Genomic DNA, 20561 nt, shown 5'->3' on the forward strand with positions numbered 1-20561 from the left:
TCAGATATTTCATTATTGGTGTACAAAAATACCTTTGATTTTTTAATTTTGACTTTGTATCCTGCTGTTTTGCCAAATTGACTTATTATGTTGAAAAGTTTTTGGTGGAATCTATAGGGTTTTCTATGTACATTATCATGTCATCTGCAAACAGTGACAGTTTTACTTCCTACTTTCAATTTAGATGCCTTTTAGTTCTCTTCTTTTCTGATTGCTATGGCTAGAACTTCCAATACTATGTTGAATAGAAGTGGTGACAGTGGACACCCCTGTGTTGTTCCTGGTCTTGGGGAGAAAGCTTTTAGTTTTTGCCCATTGAGTATCATGTTGGCTGTAGGTTTCTCATATATGGCCTTTATTATATTGATGTATGCTCCCTCTAGTCCCACTTTGTTGAGTGTTTTATTTTATCATAAATGGGTGCTCCACTTTATAAATGCTTTCTCCCCATTTATTGATATGATTAAGTGATTTTTGTCTTTCCTTTTGTGTATGTAATATATTTCATTTATTGATTTGAGAATATTGTAACATCCTTGCATCTGTGGGATGAATCCCACTGGATCATGGTGTATGATTTTCTTAGTGTGTTGCTGGATGTGGTTTACCAATATTTTGTTGAGGATTTTAGTGTGTATATTCATCAGCGATGTTGCCTTGTAGTTTTCTTTTTTTGTTGTGTCTTTATCTGGTTTTGGGTTTAGGGTAATGCTGGCATCATAAAAAGAGTTTGGCTTATTTCACTTAGCATAATGCTCTCCAGTTCCATCCATGCTGTTGCAAAGGGTATAAGCTCCTTCTTTCTCTCTGCTGCATAGAATTCCATTGTGTAAATGTACCATAGTTTTTTGATCCACTCATTTGCTGATGGGCACTTAGGTTGCTTCCAGTACTTGGCTATTGTAAATGGTGCTGCTATGAACATTGGGGTGCATAGGTTCTTTTGGATTGGTGTTTCAGGGTTCTGAGGGTATAATCCCAACAGCGGAATCACCAGGTCAAAAAGCAGTTCCATTCATAGTTTTCTGAGGAAATTCCATGCTGTTTTCCACAGTGGCTGCATCAGACTGCATTCCACCAACAGTGCACTAGGGTTCCCTTTTCTCTAAAACTTCCCCAGCACTTATCGTTTGTTGATTTATTTATGATGGCCATTCTGACCAGTGTGAAGTGGTATCTCATTGTGGTTTTTTTTTCCTTCAAAAAAAAGCAGGAGTGGCTTTATTAATATAGATAAACAGAATTCAGAGCAAAGAAAATTACTAGAGACTGAGAGTGTCATTATATAATAATAAATTGATCATTCCATCACAAAGAAATTATAATAACATTTTGTATTCCCCAAACAACATATCATAAAAATATAGGAAAGAAGGTTGATATAACTAAAAGAAGAAATAGAAAAGTCCTCAAATATGTTTTGACAGTGGTAACTTCAATTTACACATGTAGTAAAACTACATACACAAAATATATGCATGTAAAACTACTGAAACTATAGTCTGTTGATTGTACCAATGTCAATTTCTTGTTTGTTGATGCTATGTTAGGTTAATAGTTACATGAAACATAACCAATTGGGAGACTGGGTGACATTGATAGAGGACTTGTGTCTATGATTTTTGTGACCTGTTGTGAATCTACAATTAGTTTAAAATAAAAATCTTTTTAAAACTATCTTGCATTAATAATTACATTAATAGCTACAATTATTAATAGCTACAATTTTTGTCTAAAATTGTTTCTGGACTCTGCATTCTTCCATTGGGCTATTTGTCTACCCTTGTGAAGGCACACAACTGTAATTGAATAACAATACAAAATTAAAATTAAAAAAAAAAAAACAATGGTACCAGCTCATTGTGGTTTTAATTTGCATTTCTCTGATGGCTAGTGATGCTGAGCATCCTTTCCTATGTCTCTAGGGCCTCTGCATGTCCTCCTTGGAGAAGTGTCTGTTCAGGTCCTTTGGCTATTTTTAAATTGAGTTGTTTGTTGTCCTGGAGTGCAGTTGTGTGAGTTCTTTATATATTTTAGAGATCAAACCCTTGTGCGAGATATCATTTGCAACCAAATTTTCCCATATGGTTGGTTCCTTTTTCATTTTACTGAAGTTTTCTTTAGCCTTGAAGAAGGTTTTTATTTTGATGAAGTCCCATTTGTGTATTTTTTCTTTTATGTCCCTTGCTCTAGGGCAGGGGTGTCAAACTCATTTTCACTGGGGGCCACATCAAACTTGTGGTTGCTTTCAAAGGGCCGAATGTAATTTCAACTCCTTAACAGTTAAGGAGTAGTTATATTTATATAGTCCTAAAATTATTTTGGCTCTTTGAAGGCAATCATGAGGTTAGAGTTGAGGCCAATGTGGCCCCAGTGAAAATGAGTTTGACACCCTTGTTCTAGGTGATATATTGGTGAAAATATTGCTGTGTGAATATCTCAGATTTTCCAGCCTATGTTCTCCTCTACGACTTTTATGATATTTCAACTTATATTGAATTCTTTTATCCACCTTGATTTTTATTTTTATGTATGGTGTAAGTTGGTGGTCAAGTTTCAATTATTTTGCATGTAGCTGTCAGGATCTCCCAACACCATTTGTTGAAGAGGATATTTCTACTCCATTTTATGCTCTGCCTACTTTGTTGAATATTAATTGACAATAGAGACATGGGTTTATTTCTGGGCTATTTATTCTGTTCCATTGATCTGTGTGTCTGTTCTTATGCTAGTACCAAGCTGTTTTGATTACAGTGGCCTTGTAATACAGTTTGATATGAGGCATTGTGATCCCTCCTACTTTGTTCTTCTTTCTCAAAATTGCTGCAGCTATTTGGGGTCATTTATGGTTCCGTATAAATTTTTGAAATGTTTGTTCTATATCTGTGAAATATGTCACTGGCATTTTAGTAGGCATTGCATTGAATCTATAAATTGCTTTGGGTAGTATGGGCATTTTGATGATGTTAATTCTTCCAATCCATGAACACGGCATATGCTTCCATTTATTTTTATCTTCCTTAATTTCTTTCTTCAGTGTTGTGTAGTTTTCTGAGTATAGGTCTTTTACCTCCTTGGTAAGGTTTATTCCTAGGTGCTTTATTTTCCTTATTGTTACAGCAAATGGAATTTCCCCCCTGATTTCTGGTTCTGATATTTCATTGTTGGTGTATAAAAATGCCTTCAATTTCTGAATATTGACTTTATATCCTGCTGTTTTGTGAAATTCACTTATTTGGTAGAGGAGTTTTTTGGTGGAGAATATAGGGTTTTCTATGTACCCTACCATATCATCTGCAAACAGTGACAGTTTTACTTCCTCCTTTCCAATTTGGATGCTTTTTATTTCCTTTTCTTGTCTGATCACTGTAGCTCGGACTTCCAGTACCATATCAAAGTGGTGAAAGCAGACATCCTTGTCTTGTTCCTGATCTTATTGGGAAAGCTTTTAATTTTTGCACATTGAGTATGATGTTGGCTGTAGGTTTCTCATATATGGCCTTTAATATGTTGAGTTATCCTCCCTCTACTCCCACTTTGCTGGGTGTTTTTATTATAAATGGATGCTGTAACTTATCAAATCCTTTTTTTGCCTCTATTGATATGATCATGTGATTTTTCCTTCCCCTTTGTTTATGTTATATATTATGTTTATTGATTTGCAAATATTGTACCATCCTTGCATCCCCAAGTGAATCCCACTTGATCATGGTGTGTGATTTTTTAATGTATTGCTGGATGCAGTTTGCCAATATTTTGTTGTGGATTTTAACATCTATGTTCATCAGCGATATTAGCCTGAAGTTTTCTTTCTCTGTTGTGTCTTTATCTGGTTTTGGGATTAAAACGATGCTGCCTTCATAAAAAGAGTTTGGGAGTCTTCCCTCTTCTTGGAGTTTTTGTAATAGTTGGAGAGGGATATGGGGTAGCTCTTCCTTAAATATTTTGTAAATTCTCCTGTGAAACCATCTGGTCCAGGGCTTTTGTGTGCCAGGAGTTTTTTGTTTACTGCTTCAATTACATCAGCTGTTATCAGTCTGTTCAGGCTTTTTGTTTCTTTTTCATTCAGTTTTGAAAGATTGTATTTTTCTGGAAATTTGTCCATTTCATCCAGGTTTTCAAATTTCTTGGCATATGCTTGTTCATAGTAATTTCTTACAATCCTTTGTATTTCTGTGGTATCAGTGTAATATCTCCTTTTTCATTTCTGATTTTCTTTAATTTGGTCTTCTCTCTTTTTTTTCTTGATGAGCCTGCTTAAAACTTTTTCGATTTTGTTTATCTTTTCAAAGAACCAGCTCCTGGATTCATTGATCCTTTGGATTGTTCGTTTATTCTCTATGTTGTTTAATTCTGCTCTGATCTTGGTAAATTTCTTCCTTCTACTCACTCTGGGCTGTCGTTGTTGTTCCTTGAGTTCTTGTAGATGTACAGATAGGTTGTTTATTTGAAATGTTTCTATCTTTTATAGGTAGGCTTGTATCCCTATGAACTTCCCTTTCAGGACTGTCTTTGCTGTGTCCCATAGGTTTTGGACTGTTGAGAGTTCATTTTCATTTGTTCCCAGAAACTTTTTGATTTCTTCCCTAATGTCATTTTTCACCCATTCATTGTTTAAGAGCATGCTATTCAGTCTCCATGAATTCTAGTGTTTTTGAGTTTTTTCCTTGAGGATGGTTTCTAGTTTCAGGCCCTTTTGGCCCGAGAAAATGCTTGATATGATTTAAATTTTCTTGAATTTGTTGAGGTTTGTTTTGTGTCCTATCATGTGGTATATCTTTGAAAATGTTCCATGTCCATTTGAAAGGAATGTGTACTTTGCTTCTTTGGCATGAAAGGTTCTATATATATCAGTTAAGTTCATTTGATCTAGGGCATTGTTCAGTTCCACAATATCTTTTTTGATATTTTGTTTGGAAGATCTCTCCATTTTTGATAGTAGGGTGTTAAAATCCTTTGCTGTAAGTGTGTTGCTGTCTGTATCTTTCTTGAAGTCCTCCAAGATTTTCCTTATGTGTTTGGGTACTCCCATGTTGGGTGCATTTATGTTTACAATGTTTATGTCTTCTTCATGGATTCTTCCCTTGAATATTATGAAGTGTCCTTCAGTGTCTCTTTTTATGGATTTTTTTGAAGTCTATTTTTTCTGATTAAGTATTGCAACCCCAGCTTTTTTGTCCCTGTCTATTTCCTTCGAATATTTTTTTCCAACCCTCCACTTTCAGTCTGTGTATTTTTTTCTGAGATGGGTCTCTTGTAGGCTGCACATGTCAGGGTCATGTTTTCTTATCCATTCAGCTGCACTATGTCTAGTGATTGGAACATTTAATCCATTAACATTTAAAGTTATCAATAGGTACTTATTTATTTCCCCCCCCCCTTTGTACCTGTATTCCTCTATCTCTTGCACTCTTTTACTTCCTCTTTTTAAAGAAGTCCCATCAGCATATCTTGCAGTGCTGGTTTGGTGGAGGTGTAGTCTTTCAGCCTTTCTTGTCTGGTAAACTCCTTATTTTGCCTTCCATTTTAGTTCAGAGACTTCCTGTGTAGGAGATTGTTGGCTGCAGGCTATTCTTTTTGTTACTTGGAATATTTCTTGTCATTTCCTTCCGGCTTGTAATGTTTCTGTTGAGAAATCAGCTAGTAGCCTTATCAGAGCTCCCTTGTATGTTACCTCTTATTTCGCCCTTGCTACCTTTAAGATTCTCTCTGTGTCTTGGAGTAGGCTTCTTTGGGTTCATCCTGATTGGGACCTTCTGTGCTTCCTGAAATTTTGGGGTTTTTTCCCTTTTCAGATTCAGAAAGTTTTCTGTCATTATTTTTTTCCAACAGAGTTTCTATCCCTTGCTCCTTTTTTTCTCCTTCTGGTATTCCTATGATTCAAATGTTGCATTTCACATTGTCTTACAGTTCTCTTAAGCTATCTTTCATATATTTTAGTCTTTTTTCTTGCAGTTGCTCTACTGGGTATTTATTTCTACTTTGTGTTCCACCTCACTAATTCGGCCCTGTGCTTGATCCAGCCTGCTTGTAATTGCTTCTATTGTGGTTTTTCTTTTTTCCAGAAATTGTATTCTTCATTTCTACCTGGTTCTTGTTTATAGTGTCTATTTCATTTTTCATATTGTTGTAGTTCTCATTCAGAACCTTGTAGTTGTCTGTGAGTTCCTTGAGCATCCTTACGGCCATTCCTTTAATTATATGTCTGGTAGTTTGCTTTCCTATGTTTCATTTAGCTCTTTTAGTATGGAATCTGCCATTCCTTTCAATTGCAGGTTCTTTCTTTGTTTCCCCACTTTAGGTAACTGGTTTTTTTTAATTTTTATTTATTTATTTATTTATTTATTTTTAAATTTATTTATTTATTTTTATTGTTACAATTGTCTGCATTTTCTCCCCATCCCTCCACCCCACCCCAGCCAGTCCCACCTCCCTCCCCCACCCCTACCCTCCCCCTTGATTTTGTCCTTGTGTCCTTATTTTTAAAGTATATTTTATTGATTATGCTATTACAGTCATCCCATTTTTCCTCCCTTTATTCTCCTCTTCGCTGCACCCCCCCACCCACCTGCATTCCCCACCTTTAATTCATGTCCATGAGTTGTAAATGTAAGTTCCCTGGCTTCTACTTCTCCTATACTGTTCTTAACTTCCCCCTGCCTATTTTGTACTTGCCAGTTATGCTTCTTATTCCCTGTACCTTTTTTTCCATTCTCCCCCATCCCCTTCCCCACTGATTACTGTCCATGTGTCTCCATTCCTGTGATTTTGTTCCAATTCTAGTTGTTTGCTTAGTTTGTTTTAGTTTTTGGTTTTTTATGTTCAGTTGTTGATAGTTTTGAGTTTATTGTCATTTTACTGTTCATAGTTTTTGATCTTCTTACTTTTCTAAGTCCCTTTAACATTTGATATAATAAGGGCTTGGTGATGATGAACTCCTTGAACTTGACCTTATCTGGGAAGCACTTTATCTGCCCTTTCATTCCAATTGATAGCTTTGATGTATAGAGTAATCTTGGATGTAGGTCCTTGCCTTTCATGACTTCAAATACTTCTTTCCAGTCCCTTCTTGCCTGTAAGGTTTCTTTTGAGAAATCACCTGATAGTTTTATTGGAACTCCTTTGTAGGTAACTGTCTCCTTTTCTCTTGCTGCTTTTGAGATTCTCTCCTTACCTTTAATCTTGGGTAATGTAATTATGATGTGCCTTAGTGTGTGCTTCCTTGAATCCATCTTCTTTGGGACTCTCTGTGATTCCTGGACTTCCTGGAAGTCTATTTCCTTTGCTATATTAGGGAAGTTCTCCTTCATTATGTTTTCAATTTCTTGCTCTTCCTATTCTCCTTCTGGCACCCCTATGATTCGTATATTGGAACATTTAAAGTTTTCCTGGAGGTTCCTAAGCCTCTCCTCAGTTGGTTTTTTTTTTTTTTTTTTTTGAATAATTGTGTCTTTATTCTGTTCTGGTTAAGTATTTATTTCTTCCTTCTGGTCCAGATCATTGATTGAGTCCTGGTTTCCTCCCCTTCACTGTTGGTTCCCTGTACATTTCCTTTTATTTCACTTTTCATAGCCTTCACTTTTTCCTCTATTTTTCAACCATACTCAATCATTTCTGTGAGCATCCTGATTACCAGTGTTTTGTATCTGATAGGTTGGCTATCTCTTCATTGTTTAGTTGTATTTTTTCTGGAGCTTTGATCTGTTCTTCCATTTGGGCCATATTGTTGTGTCTCAGTGTAGCTGTTATGTAGTAAGGGGCGGAGCCACCGATGGGGATGTGTTGTGTTGCTGTCTGTGGGGGAGGGGTCAAAGAAAGAACAATGCTGCCAGCTCAGTTCTCTGCCACCTTTCAGTCACTTTCTCCACTATCCACAAGCAAATTGGGCTCTTCTGTTGGTGATTGCTTGCTGGGTGGGCTTGTCTATGTTCTAGGACCATGTGAGTCACTCCAACTAACTCTCCTGTGTGGCTGGGAGTTTTTCCTCCCTCCACAACCTCCACAGGTTTTTATGTCGGTGGTTTTGAGGCTGTATTTCCCCATGCTGGAACTCTGGGTTTTGTGGTCTGTCTCGCTCTGTAGTTGTTCCTCCTGGTTTATCCTCAAGTGAATGTGGGATCAACGGTCCACCAGCTGCCACCTTGTCTGCCCGGTACTACTTCCACTGCCTTGCTGTGAGTCCTCCACACACCGGCTGCCCATCTCTTCCCCTCCTACCAGTGTGGGTGAATATTTCTTTAACTCCTTGATTGCTGGACTTCCATACAGTTCAATTTTCTGACGGTTCTAGTTGTTTGTTTTTGAATTTGTTGTTCTTCTTTTGGTTGTGCGAGGAGGCACAGTGTATCCACCTACGCCTCCATCTTGGCCAGAATAGGTGGTTGTTTTTGTTTGTTTCTGCAATTCCTGATGCTCTGCTTTGCTAGCTGTCTTTGTAAGGTGAACTTCTATGGTAGGAGTTCTGTGGGACCCGTGGTGTGGTCTCTTTGATCTACTTGTGTAGATGTTCTAGGGTTTCCCTTCTATTTGTGTGGGTTCTCTTATTGTACTCGGGTTTTACCTGTGGGTGGCTCCTTTGTTGGTGGGATGTGTCCTCTAGTGGGCTTACTGGTATTCACTACTCACATCTTGTCTTGTGTGTAATCAGGGGCAGTGCAAAGGCCAAATGGATTAAGAAAGTGAGAGAGTATTCTATGGGATTTAAAGTACCAACAAGTAGAGAACAGATTGGAGATCCTTTGGAAAAAGTATAGCAAACTTGTGATACTTCACCCAACTAGCCACTTTTTATAAAAGTTGAAAAAGAGATAAGACTCTTATTAGAGGGGAAAAAAAAATGTGAGCTGACTCCAGAAAGCAGAGTGCTTATGTGAGATTAGATGATGAAATATAGTGAGAGTTAGGCATAGAAACTTGGTATAGTGTGAGAGAGAATAAAGTTAACCACAACAGTAATAAAGCTTAGGAAGATAGTGAAATTCACTAAGACCAGGGAAGGATGCTGTGTGGGATTTGCAACAACAATAATATGACAAGAAATTTATGATCTGGATAAAGAGAATATAAAGTAAAATACCAAGTGTAATGTGTTATTGGAATACAAGTGAAGTGAAAGGCGAAAAATTAAAATGTAATGTTGTTAAAGGGAGAACCAAGCAAACCAGTCAAACAATAAAATCAAATAAACAAACAAAGCAAATAAAACTAAATGGAAAGAAGAGATAAAATTTTTTAAGTATAAAAATAACAAAAAATAATAAAATAGAAAATAAAATTCAAGTTTTGTAGGATAGCAGAGTGAATTTTGTCTCAGGTTCTCAGTTGTTGGTGTTAGTCTTGTGATCTGTCTTTGGTCCTTTCATAGCTGCAGGTCTCAATGTCTCACACTTGGAAAAAATAGCCTCCTGCTGACTTTAAACTCACCAAGTGGGTTCTGCTGGTCTTCCTGGATGGTTCAGGCAGAGGAGGGTGGGGGTCTGTTTTTTCCTTTCCTGTGGCTTTGCAAGGATGGGGGTTCGGTCTATGCTGCAATATTCACAGGTGTCCAGCCTCCAGCCCAAGCCCTCAGTGCACTGTGTGGCCCCCACTGTCCATATGCGCCAAGCCAGCACCTTTAATCCACCTCATTGTTTCACCCTTTGATTAGTCTGTGAGGCGCACTGAGTGGAAGCAACTCACACCCCTCCTCTCTCTTTGCTGGCCTGGGTGCTACACATGCGAAAACTCCCTTCAGGGCAGTTTAGTTCCCCCGGTAAATGTGGTCTCTCTGGGGACTGCTGCCTCTCTGAGCCCCTGCTGCCCCACTTTGATCAGTCCATGAAGCTCCCTGATTTGGAGCAAATCATGCCCCTCCTCCTCCCTCTTCAGTGGCCTGGCCACTGCACGTGAGAGGTCCTTGCACAGCTGCTGCAAGACTTTTTTTTTGAGTTAATTCCCCTTGGTTTTGGGAGGCCTTTCCTAACAAGTGCCCGGCTTTTCACACAGCCCAATTCTTTGACCAGTACTGAGACTATCTGGGTCACAGTCAGTCATGGCCCAACTCTTCTCCCATCACCAGGTGTCACCCAGATCCCCAGTTTCTCTGGTAGTGTCCCAGCTGGTGACCATAGTCCCAGCCAGAGAACACCACCTGCTGTCTGTCTCCCACTGTGTCTTTGTCCCTCCAGAGACTTCAAGCATACAGGTCTCTCATGGTATGGGACTAGCTTCCCTGCTCTAGGAGGGGAGGGAGCTGCAAAGTTACACGCTGACCTGGCTCTCCTCCAAAGCTCCTGAGGCAGCTGTAGTCCCTGGCACAGGGCCTGGAGACCTTCCCCTCAGCCTATAAAATCTCCTTACCATCTGTTTTTAAACATCCTCTATAATCTTTGTCTTCTAAACATCATATAAGCTGGGATTCTGTTGGCTCTTCACTCTGTTCTTCAGAAGATTGGCTAGGTGTCCCAGTTGGGTGCAAGAGGAAGTGGGTTCATCTCCCACCTACCTTGTCACCATCTTAAAAGTCCCAGAGAGAAGCCTTATAACCAAGGTCAGACAGAAGAAGAAACCATTTCACCACAATGAGACTGGTAGGGAGTGCAAAGGAGACATGAGAGTGCTGGCTGGGCTCCCACAAGTGGCAGCTGAAGTTCTGGAAGGATATTTCAGTGGCCACGGGCTTCCTCCTGAGAAGTGTGGGGTCTAAACCCCAAGGTGGTCTCCCAAGTCTACAGCACCAGAGATAGAAAGGAACCCAGATAACATCCAGCTGTGAAAAGTACCAATGTTTCTCTCTGCAAGGAACAAATGGCTGGAGATGCAGAGAGCCTCTTGAAGTGCTGATACACAAAATTTCCTTTGTAGCCTGGGCTCTGGTAGAGGGAGGGCAGAGTGGACTAGAGACACTTGAAGAGAGTCTGGGGTTGGTGGCTCTGGGGAGAGAACTGAAGGAACAGCTACCAGGATCCCTGTGCTGAGTCATTCCCCATACTGCAGAGGCCATATTTCTCAGGAAGAACACTCTTCTCAAAGTGGCATCTGCCTGAGGGAAAGCAATAGGCACACCCAGAGAAATTATCAGCCCCTCCCAGTGGAGCTTAAGTGGCTGCTGATTACAGCTTGAGGCTATATCACTAATTAGTTTAACAACTAAGGTCAATTTCTGGGAGTTCTATGACACTTTAGCTGACCATCCCCTGGGCCTGGTGCTGATAAAATCCAGCCTTAGTGCACAGCTTGGTTATTTCTGCACACAAACAAGCTCAGCAGAAGGAGCCACACACTGTGGATTGCTGAGAGCTCCAAACAGGTGGACCAGGGCCAGTCACAAGCAGTATCTCACAAAGGCCTACATCACAGTCTTTGAAGATCTACCTAATGCATAGAAACAAATACAAAGAAGCAGCCAAAATGGGAAGACAAAGAAACAGACCCCGAATGAAAGAACAAGAGAATTCTCCATAAGAGCTAGATGAAATGGAGGCAATCAATTTATCAGTTAGAGGGTTTAGAGCAATGATTACAGGGATTCTCAACAGCATGAAAAAAGACAGAAATCATAAAAAAGGTCCAATCAGAAATAAAAATGCAATATCTGAAATAAATAATACACTGTAAGGAATAAACAGTAGGTTAGATGAAGCGGCAAGTCAAATCAGTGACTTTGAAGATAAGGTAGAAAAAACAGGCAAAGCAGCAAAAATGTAAAAAGAATTAAAACAATGAAGAGAGCTTAAGAAACGTTTTGGACAACATGAAGTAGAACAACATCTGCATCGTGAGAATACCAGGAGGAGAAGAGAGCGAGCAAGGGATCGATAATCTATTTGAAGAAATAATGATTGAAACTTCCCTACTCTGGTGAAGGAAAAAGACACACAAGTCCAGGAAGCATAGAGAGTCTCAAATAAGTTGGACCTAAAGAGGCCTACACCAAGACACATCATCATTAAAATTACAAGGCTTAAAGACAAGAAAAGAATCCTAAGAGCTGCAAGAGAAAAGCAGGTAGTTACATAAACAGGAGCACCAGTTACTGTCATCTGATTTCTCAACAGAAACATTTCAGACCAGAAGGGAGTGGCAGGAAATATTTAAGGTGATGGAAAGCAGGAACCTACATCTAAGACCACTTTACCCAGCAAGGCTATCATTTAAAATCAAAAGAGAAATAAAGAGCTTCCCAGAGAAGAAAAAGCTAAGGAAGTTTGTTAACACCAAACCAGTGCTGTAACAAATGTTAAAGGGCTTGCTTGAAGAAGAAAAAGAAGAAGGAGGACGAGGAGGAGAAGAAAAAGAAGAAAATAAAGAATAATAAAACAGAGGAAAATAGTCTAACAAAAAATGGTACTAAATATATATCTGACAATAATGACCTGTAATGCAAATCATTTACATGCTCCAACGAAAAGACATAGGGTAGAATGGAAAGAAAACAAGGCTCTCATAAATGCTGCCTTCAAAAGACCCACCTCAGATGAAAGATACACACAAACAAAAAGTAAAGGGCTGGAAAAAGATATTTCATGCAAATGGAAAGGAAAAAAAACTGGAGTAGCAATACTTATATCTGGAAGAGTAGACTTTAAAACCAAGGCTATACTAAGAGACAAAGGAGGACACTACATAGTGATAAAGAGAACAACTCAACATGAGGATATAACCCTAGTAAACATTTATCCACCCATTATAGGAGCACCTAAATATGTGAAGCAAATCTTGATGGACATAAAGGGAGAGATGGACAGAAATATAGTCATAGTTGGGGATTTTAACACCCCACTGACTTCAATGGAGGTGTCTTCCAGCCAGAAAATCAACAAGGAGACAGTGGCTTTAAATGACACATTAGATCAAATGGATTTAATTGATATCTTCAGAGCATTTCACTCTAGCAGCAGAATATACATACTTTTCAAGTGCACATTGAACATTTTCTAGGATAGACCACATGTTAGGACACAAAAGAAGCTTCAATAAATTTAAGAAGATTGAAATCCTATCAAAAATCCTCTCTGACCACAATGCTATGAAACTAGAAATTAATGACATGAAGAACACTGAAAAACACACAAAGACATGGAAGCTAAGTAGCATGTTACTAAACAGTGAATGGGTCAACAACAAGATCAAGAAAGAAATAAAAAGATAACTTGAAAAAAATGAAAATGAGGATACAACAATCCAAAATCAGTGGGACACAGGAAAGCAATCCTGAGAGGGAAATTCATAGCATTACAGGCCTATCTCAAAAAAAAAAAAAAAGGAAGAAAGAAAGAAAGGTTGGTACCACATTCGCAAATCAATAAATGTGACCCACCACGTAAACAAAATGAAGGATAAAAAACATGATCATATCAATAGATGCAGAAAAAGGATTCGATGGAATCACACACTCATTTATGATGAAAACTCTCAGCAAAGTGGAATTAGAGGGAACATACCTAAACTTAATAAAGGCTATATATGCCAACCCGCTGCCAGCATCATACTCAACGGGCAAAAACTAAAAGTTTTCATCTTAAGATCGGGAACAAGACAGGGATGTCTGCTTCACTTTTCTTATTCAATATAATACTGGAAGTCCTAGCCACAGCAATCAGAAAGAAGAAGAAATGAAAGACATCCGGTTTGAAAAGGAAGAAGTAAAATTGTCCTTATTTGCAGATGACTTGATACTGTACACGTAGAACCCCAAAGATTCCACCAAGAAACTACTAGAATTGATCAATTAATTCAACAAAGTAGCAGGATACAAAATTAGTATCCAGAAATCAGTTGCATTTTTATATACCAATAATGAACTAACAGAAAGGAAAATTAAGATCCCATTTTCAATTGCTTTAAAAATAGTAAAATTCCTAGGAATAAACCTGACCAAGGATGTAAAAGGCCTGTACTTGGAAAATTATAAGACAATGAAGAAAGAAACTGAAGAAGATACAAATAAGTGGGAGCACACACCGTGTTCATGGACAGGAAGAATGAACATCATTAAAATGTCCATAGTACCCAAAGCAATCTATATACTGAATGCATTTCCTACGAAGATTCCAATGATGTATTTCACAGAACTAGAACAAATATTTCAAAAGTGTATGGAACTACAAAAGGTCCAGCATAGCAACAGCGACCCTGAAAAAGGACAAAGTTGGAGGAATCACACTACCTAACATCAAACTATACTATAAGGTTATAGTAATCAAAACAGCCTGGTACTGACCTAAAAACAGACACATAGATAATGGAATAGAATAGAGAGCCCAGAAATAAACCCACACCTTTATAGTCAATTAATATTTGACAGAGGAAGCAAGTACATACAATGGGCTAAAGATAGTTTATTCAATAAATGGTGTTGGGAAAATTGGACAGATACATGCAGAAAAATGAAACCAGACCACCTTCTTACACTACACATGATAATAAATTCAAAATGGATCAAAGATTAAATATTAGACCCCAAACCATAAAAATTGTAGAAGAAAACATAGGCAGCAAAATCTTGGCTACTGCTAGTAGCAATATTTTATCAGATATATCTCCCCAGGCAAAGGAAACAAAAGAAAAAATAAATAAATGGGACTACAGAAAACGAAAAAGTCTTTTCACAGCAAAGGAAATCATCAACAGAAGGAAAAGCCAACTCACTATCTTCTCTCATTCAAATATGCGCCAATTCATCTGATAAGGTGTTAATATCCAAAAATTTAAAGAACTTACAAAACTCAACACCCCAAAAAACAAACAACCCAATTAAAAATTGGGCAAAGGATCTGAATAAACACTTTTCCAAAGAGGACATACAGATGGTGAATAGACATATGAAAAGATGCTCAACGTCACTAATTTTCAGGGAAATGCAAATTAAAACCATAATGAGATATCATTTCACACCTGTGAGAATGGCTATCACCAATAAATCAACAAGCAAGAAGTGCTGGTGAGGATGTGGAGAAAGGGGTACCATTTCTGCACTGTTGGTGGGAATGCAGATTGGTGCAGCCACTGTGGAAAGCAGTATGGAGATACCTAAAAAAGTTATGAATGGATCTGCCTCTCAACCCAGTGATCTTACTTCTGAGAATATATCTGAAGAAACTCAAAACACTAATTTGAAAGAACAGAAGCACCCCCATATTCATTGCAGCATTATTTACAATTGCCAAGGATAAAACAACTATGGGACCTTTACACAATGGAATTCTACTCAGCAGTAGAAAACAAGAAAAATTTACCCTTTGCAACAGTATGGATGGACCTGGAGAACCTGATGTGAAGGTGAAATAAGCCAGTCAGAGGAAGACAAATACCATATGATTTCATTCATATGTGGCATCTAATGAGAAAACTGAACTAACAAAAAAAGGGAACAGGCTCGTAGATGGAGACCAGGATGACAGCTAAGGTTGTGGGAAGATTAGGAGGTGGAAGGATTGAGCAAAAAGAAAAAAGGACTCATGGAATTGGACAAGTGTGGTGGTTGCTAGGGGGAAGGGTGTATAAGGGGACTAAATGGTAATGGAAAAAATATAATTAAGATTAAATTAAAAGAAAGAAGATTACCTGATCCGAAAAGTTCTGGTTCCTCACTTTGCTAATTTATATCTAGGTCTTGATATGTATCTTGTTATGTTTTAGGAACTATGAAAAGACACATGGGGAGGTGAGCTTCATAGCAGGCTTGTGTTAGTTCAGCAGGTGTTAAAAGCAATGGAAGCCACAAGGTAATTTGTCTTCATTATTGATCAACAACTATTGCTGAGTAAGTTGAAAAAGTGAAATCATTGCTCATTTAATTTGATGAAATGAAGAATTGTCTGAAGGTGAGGAATTAATGTGAGAATGAAAATGATCATCTTTTGTTTCTAGTACCTCAGTTTACTGGAAATGGGATGGAACAGAAATTTCTATGTGGTAATAAGAAGTAATTCAAGTTCACACTCTGAAGACTTTATTATCCTGCAAACAAGAATTACAATTTTCTAAAGCTCTCTCTTCTTCTTATGCAGACTCACAGATTGGAATCATTTCAAGAACTGGAGAGTTAGTTCGTAATATGGTTTTGTTTTCCTTCCACCAGATGTGTAATGGGAGCAGCCCCTATATTTTACCTTGACATAAAATACAGAGCAATTGTCTGCATTTTCTCCCCATCCCTCCACCCCACCCCAGCCAGTCCCACCTCCATCCCCCACCGCTACCCTCCCCCTTGATTTTTTCCTTGTGTCCTTTATAGTAGCTCCCATAAAAATAAAATAAATAAATTAAATAAAAAATAAATTTAAAAAAAAATTCTTTCAAGGATAAGCAAAAAAAATTACATTGGTCCTTGTTAACCAATGTCACCCCAATAAATTCAATTAAAAATAAATAAAAAAACACAGAGCAATATCAGAAAATGGAGATAGAGAATTTTGCAGGGCCTCAGGCTCATAATAGTCGATGACAATGAATATCAGTGGAGAATATATGAGGGAATGGTGCATGCCAGTGATGTGAATTGGAATAGTAGTGTTAATCAGTAAACCAGGATTCAGAGGTGGCCACTAGGTTCTATTTATTAGTACAGGAAAATAAGCTCAGGCATTTATCAAAAACAAGTTTTGAAGGGGGAGAAAGTCTTTCTGGTTAATTCTTGAATTGCTTTGCCATTACTTCAGCATCCCCAGGGAATCCAACATGTAAAGTCCCATTAGTTAGTGAATAATTATATTACATCCACTTTCCCTTAGAAGTGCTTAATGATTCTTGCTTTGTATTCCTTGCAGGTGAAAGCCCAGCTTCTGTGGTTGTTAATGCCTCAGCAGGATTATTTTCACTAAAGATGGAAACACTGGAGTCTGAATTGACCTGTCCAATCTGTCTAGAGTTGTTTGAAGACCCCCTTCTGCTCCCTTGTGCTCATAGCCTCTGCTTCAGCTGTGCTCATCGTATCTTGGTCTCCAGCTGCAGCTCTGGTGAACCCATTGAACCCATTACTGCTTTCCAGTGTCCTACGTGTAGGTATGTTATCTCGCTGAACCACCGGGGTCTGGATGGCCTCAAGAGGAATGTGACTCTGCAGAACATTATTGACCGCTTCCAGAAGGCTTCAGTCAGTGGGCCCAATTCCCCAAGTGAGAGCCGCCGGGAGAGGACTTACAGGCCCAGCACCACCATGTCTAGTGAGCGAATTACTTGCCAATTCTGTGAACAGGACCCACCAAGGGATGCAGTGAAAACATGCATCACCTGTGAGGTCTCCTACTGTGACCGTTGCCTGCGGGCCACACACCCCAACAAGAAACCTTTCACCAGCCACCGCCTGGTGGAACCAGTGCCAGACACACATCTTCGAGGGATCACCTGCCTGGACCATGAGAATGAGAAAGTGAACATGTATTGTGTATCTGATGACCAATTGATCTGTGCCTTATGCAAACTGGTGGGGCGTCACCGAGACCATCAGGTTGCATCACTGAATGATCGATTTGAGAAACTCAAGGTAAGGGATCTGGGAAATATCCCTTACACAACTTTGTCTCTTTATACAGTTATATATTTAGCAAGTTCTATAATAAAATGGGTCACTTCTTTTTTAAAAGATTTTATTTATTTATTTTTAGAGAGGGGATGAGAGAGAGAAAGAGAGAGAGAGAAACATCAGTGTGTGGTTGCTTCTCATGCACCCTGCACGGGGGACCTGGCCCACAACCCAGGCATGTCCCTAGACTGAGAATTGAACCGGCGTGGGTCACTTTTTTTTTTTTAACATGGCAAGTGAATTAATTCCACTTGTCATATAAGTCTTGTGAAGAATAACCTACTCACCTTCAAGCTTCTACTGGAACCTGTTTCATCTGTTGCGTAAACCTGCTTGCATCTGACCAATCCTGGGGAAGTTAGCCCATGGCCCACTACATTAGTAGTCCATCCAGAGAAGCAGCACCCTCCTTCCTCTTTCAGTGACATATTGCACACTACATATCTTTGCCATGATCATTCCATTTGTTTTAAGTATGTGAGTACCTGTGTAGGTGTGCTACAATTAGCATTTGTGCTGATTTGCATATTTGTGTGTCTAGCCATGGGAATGTTGGGTGTATCTCTGTGTATGTGTGGGTGGAGGTGCCTGAGTATATCTCTATAGGTGAGAGATTTTTATGGAGGGCAGGAGTTGTATGTTTGCACACTCAGTACTCTAAAGAAAAAAAAGTTTGGCACTGGCTAATATAAATTCCTGTGAAGCCCTTAACATGGGGCTAATTCTAAGCCTGCTTTAAAAATCAAAAGGAAACAAAATTAAAATTTAAAAAATCAAAACAAAACAAACAGACAAAAAAGGAACTTCAGTGTACCATGAAGTCAGGAGGAATGATCAAATACCTGAACTAAACATTTAAACTGAAGGCCATAAATATTTAATCCAGTATTAGATTTTGTGCCAATGTTCATTTTTGTGGTTTATGGACTGAAGCACTTGTTGGAAGTTCCTAGTCTTTCATTTAAGTGGACAGTCTTCCAAAGTTGTTGGGCTATATAATATTTATGTGCAATTCTGAGTGCCTATTATTAGAGGCCTGCTACTTCATGTTGATGGTAAAATGTCAGATCCAACAAATTGTTTTATTCCCATTGTTTGCCTGATATGTGGTTTACCTTCTCTTAAAAAGGGAGCAACTTAGAAATTCCAGAAAAATAAAATGTGTAAATGAATAAGATCACCACTGCTAAATAGGGCCTGAATATATAAGCCAAGCTCTAAAGGAAGCTCTAGATAGGATGGAAGGAGGGCAAAAAGGGGGTGGAGAGTTTCTTCTTGCCACACTCTGGAACAATCTATGTAACTTAGGTAAAATTTATGGTGTTGGTGAGGGCAGCAATACTCAGAATAGGATACATATTTTCTTCTGTAATTTGTGGCAAGCAATATTGAAAATAGTCACACTGGCAATTGTTTGTGCCTTTTTATTGTTATTTATATCTGATGTTTATAATTTGTACAAAGTTCAGTGTTTTTGTTGATTTCATTCAAGGTAATATTCTCATTCATATCAAGACTGCAGAGAAGAATAATTTTATTTACTTCCGTTCTTAGAATAATAAGAAGTTAGGCCTTGATCTTGGTCCAGTTGAAGCCTTAAACTTTAAAGTGGTATAAACTTAAAGCTTGACAGGTTAAGCAATTTGGTCAAAGTCACAAAACTAAAACTGGAACTCAGCTTCTAGATTGTGAGTTAAGGATCCTTCCTACTGCATCTTGCTGCCAATTTATTTTAGACCTAAGTTTTCTCCATGAAATGTGATTTGAAACTAAACATTATCCTCCAGCAATTGCACATCTTTTGGGTCACAGATAAATCATCAATGACATCAAGGAAAGGATGTATTATATAAACTTACAGCTTCGTAATGGCAATAGATGGTGGCAGGTTTGCAGGAAGACTGGGCGTTTGGAGAGGATGAAACAATCTCTGCCAAATATTTGCAGGTATTGGAACTATAATAAGTCATTGGCTTTAAGAAATACTCCAAACAGAAAAATCTGTATCCATATGTACAATTGAGATAACAAAAGACTGGATAGAATAAGCCTGTTTCTACAGAACATCAGCTTTTTGAAACATCCAAAAACATGAAAACAATGGATGATTGATTAGATATTTGGCATAATGTAGCTATGGCTCTTGTCTTTAGGGATGGTTGGAGCAGAAAAATATTTTACCAAAAGGTACTTTAGTGTATAACTAATCAGTAATATTTGGAGAAAGAAAGGCCAGATTTTGGATTGTTCCCCTTTAATATTTTAAGGAAATGTGCAGAAAAATCTGATTATAAATTAAGTGGGAACTTTTTTGCTCATTTTTGGATGGAAAGTGGAAACATATGAACCATTCCAAACCTTGTGGTTTATTATATTGTCTGCAATATATTGGACTTTGGTGAGGGAGAGGGATGTGCTGCTTGTGTGTTGTGTGTGGGGGGGTCACTTTGTTTTGATGCCAAGTGTGAAAGGATTAGTTCTCCATGTAAAGCAGAGAGAGAATCTGACTTTCAGTGTCACATATACTCACTTTTTTAAAAGTTAGTTTTAATTTACAAAAGTATTTAGGATTATCCCCTTAATCTGCTTGATTCTTCTCCAAGGAGAAAGAATGCTGGCTGTTAGAAGGTATGGGGGGTGAGGGATGGCCTTGAGCATACTCTCCTGGCCCTGAGGAAAGCACAGCAGTTCTACAAGAGAAGGGGAAGAATGATAGGTTTGACTTTCTGGCCAGTAACTGATATGGTATTTATTTGTACTTTTTGGTTCTGGAGCTTCATTATTGGTGTTTATAATTTTCCTTTGTACAAACATCCCTGATTAGGATTAGTGGTGTATAATACCTATTTGTTCAATAAAGAATAAACAAACCATTATATAATAGATACAAGGTCAGAATAACCAGAACCTAGTCTGTCTTCTTAACATGTACTCAAAATGGATTAGAGGGTTTGGGATACTTAGCATAGTTTATTATCCTTATTTAGTTTTCCAGTCTACTTACATGTCCTTCTGAAGACTATCAGTGGTTTAATTAATTATTCAATTTGATAATATA

General features: G+C 38.3%; 1 protein-coding gene across 6 annotated transcripts in view; it reads left to right on the top strand.

Annotated features, from left to right (window-relative positions):
* MID2 (midline 2) overlaps positions 1–20561 on the top strand; it is a 149897-nt gene that overhangs the window by 12568 nt on the left and 116768 nt on the right. For all 6 annotated transcript variants that reach the window (XM_053917085.1, XM_045188497.3, XM_024551606.3 and 3 more), the window contains one exon: positions 16749–17464. In XM_053917085.1, coding sequence (XP_053773060.1) covers positions 16805–17464 — 660 coding nt within the window. In that variant the 5' untranslated portion in view covers positions 16749–16804. The remainder of the gene's footprint in view (positions 1–16748; positions 17465–20561) is intronic.

The sequence above is a fragment of the Desmodus rotundus genome, chromosome X, assembly GCF_022682495.2.
Source record: "Desmodus rotundus isolate HL8 chromosome X, HLdesRot8A.1, whole genome shotgun sequence".
In the NCBI taxonomy this organism is placed as follows: Eukaryota; Metazoa; Chordata; class Mammalia; order Chiroptera; family Phyllostomidae; genus Desmodus; species Desmodus rotundus.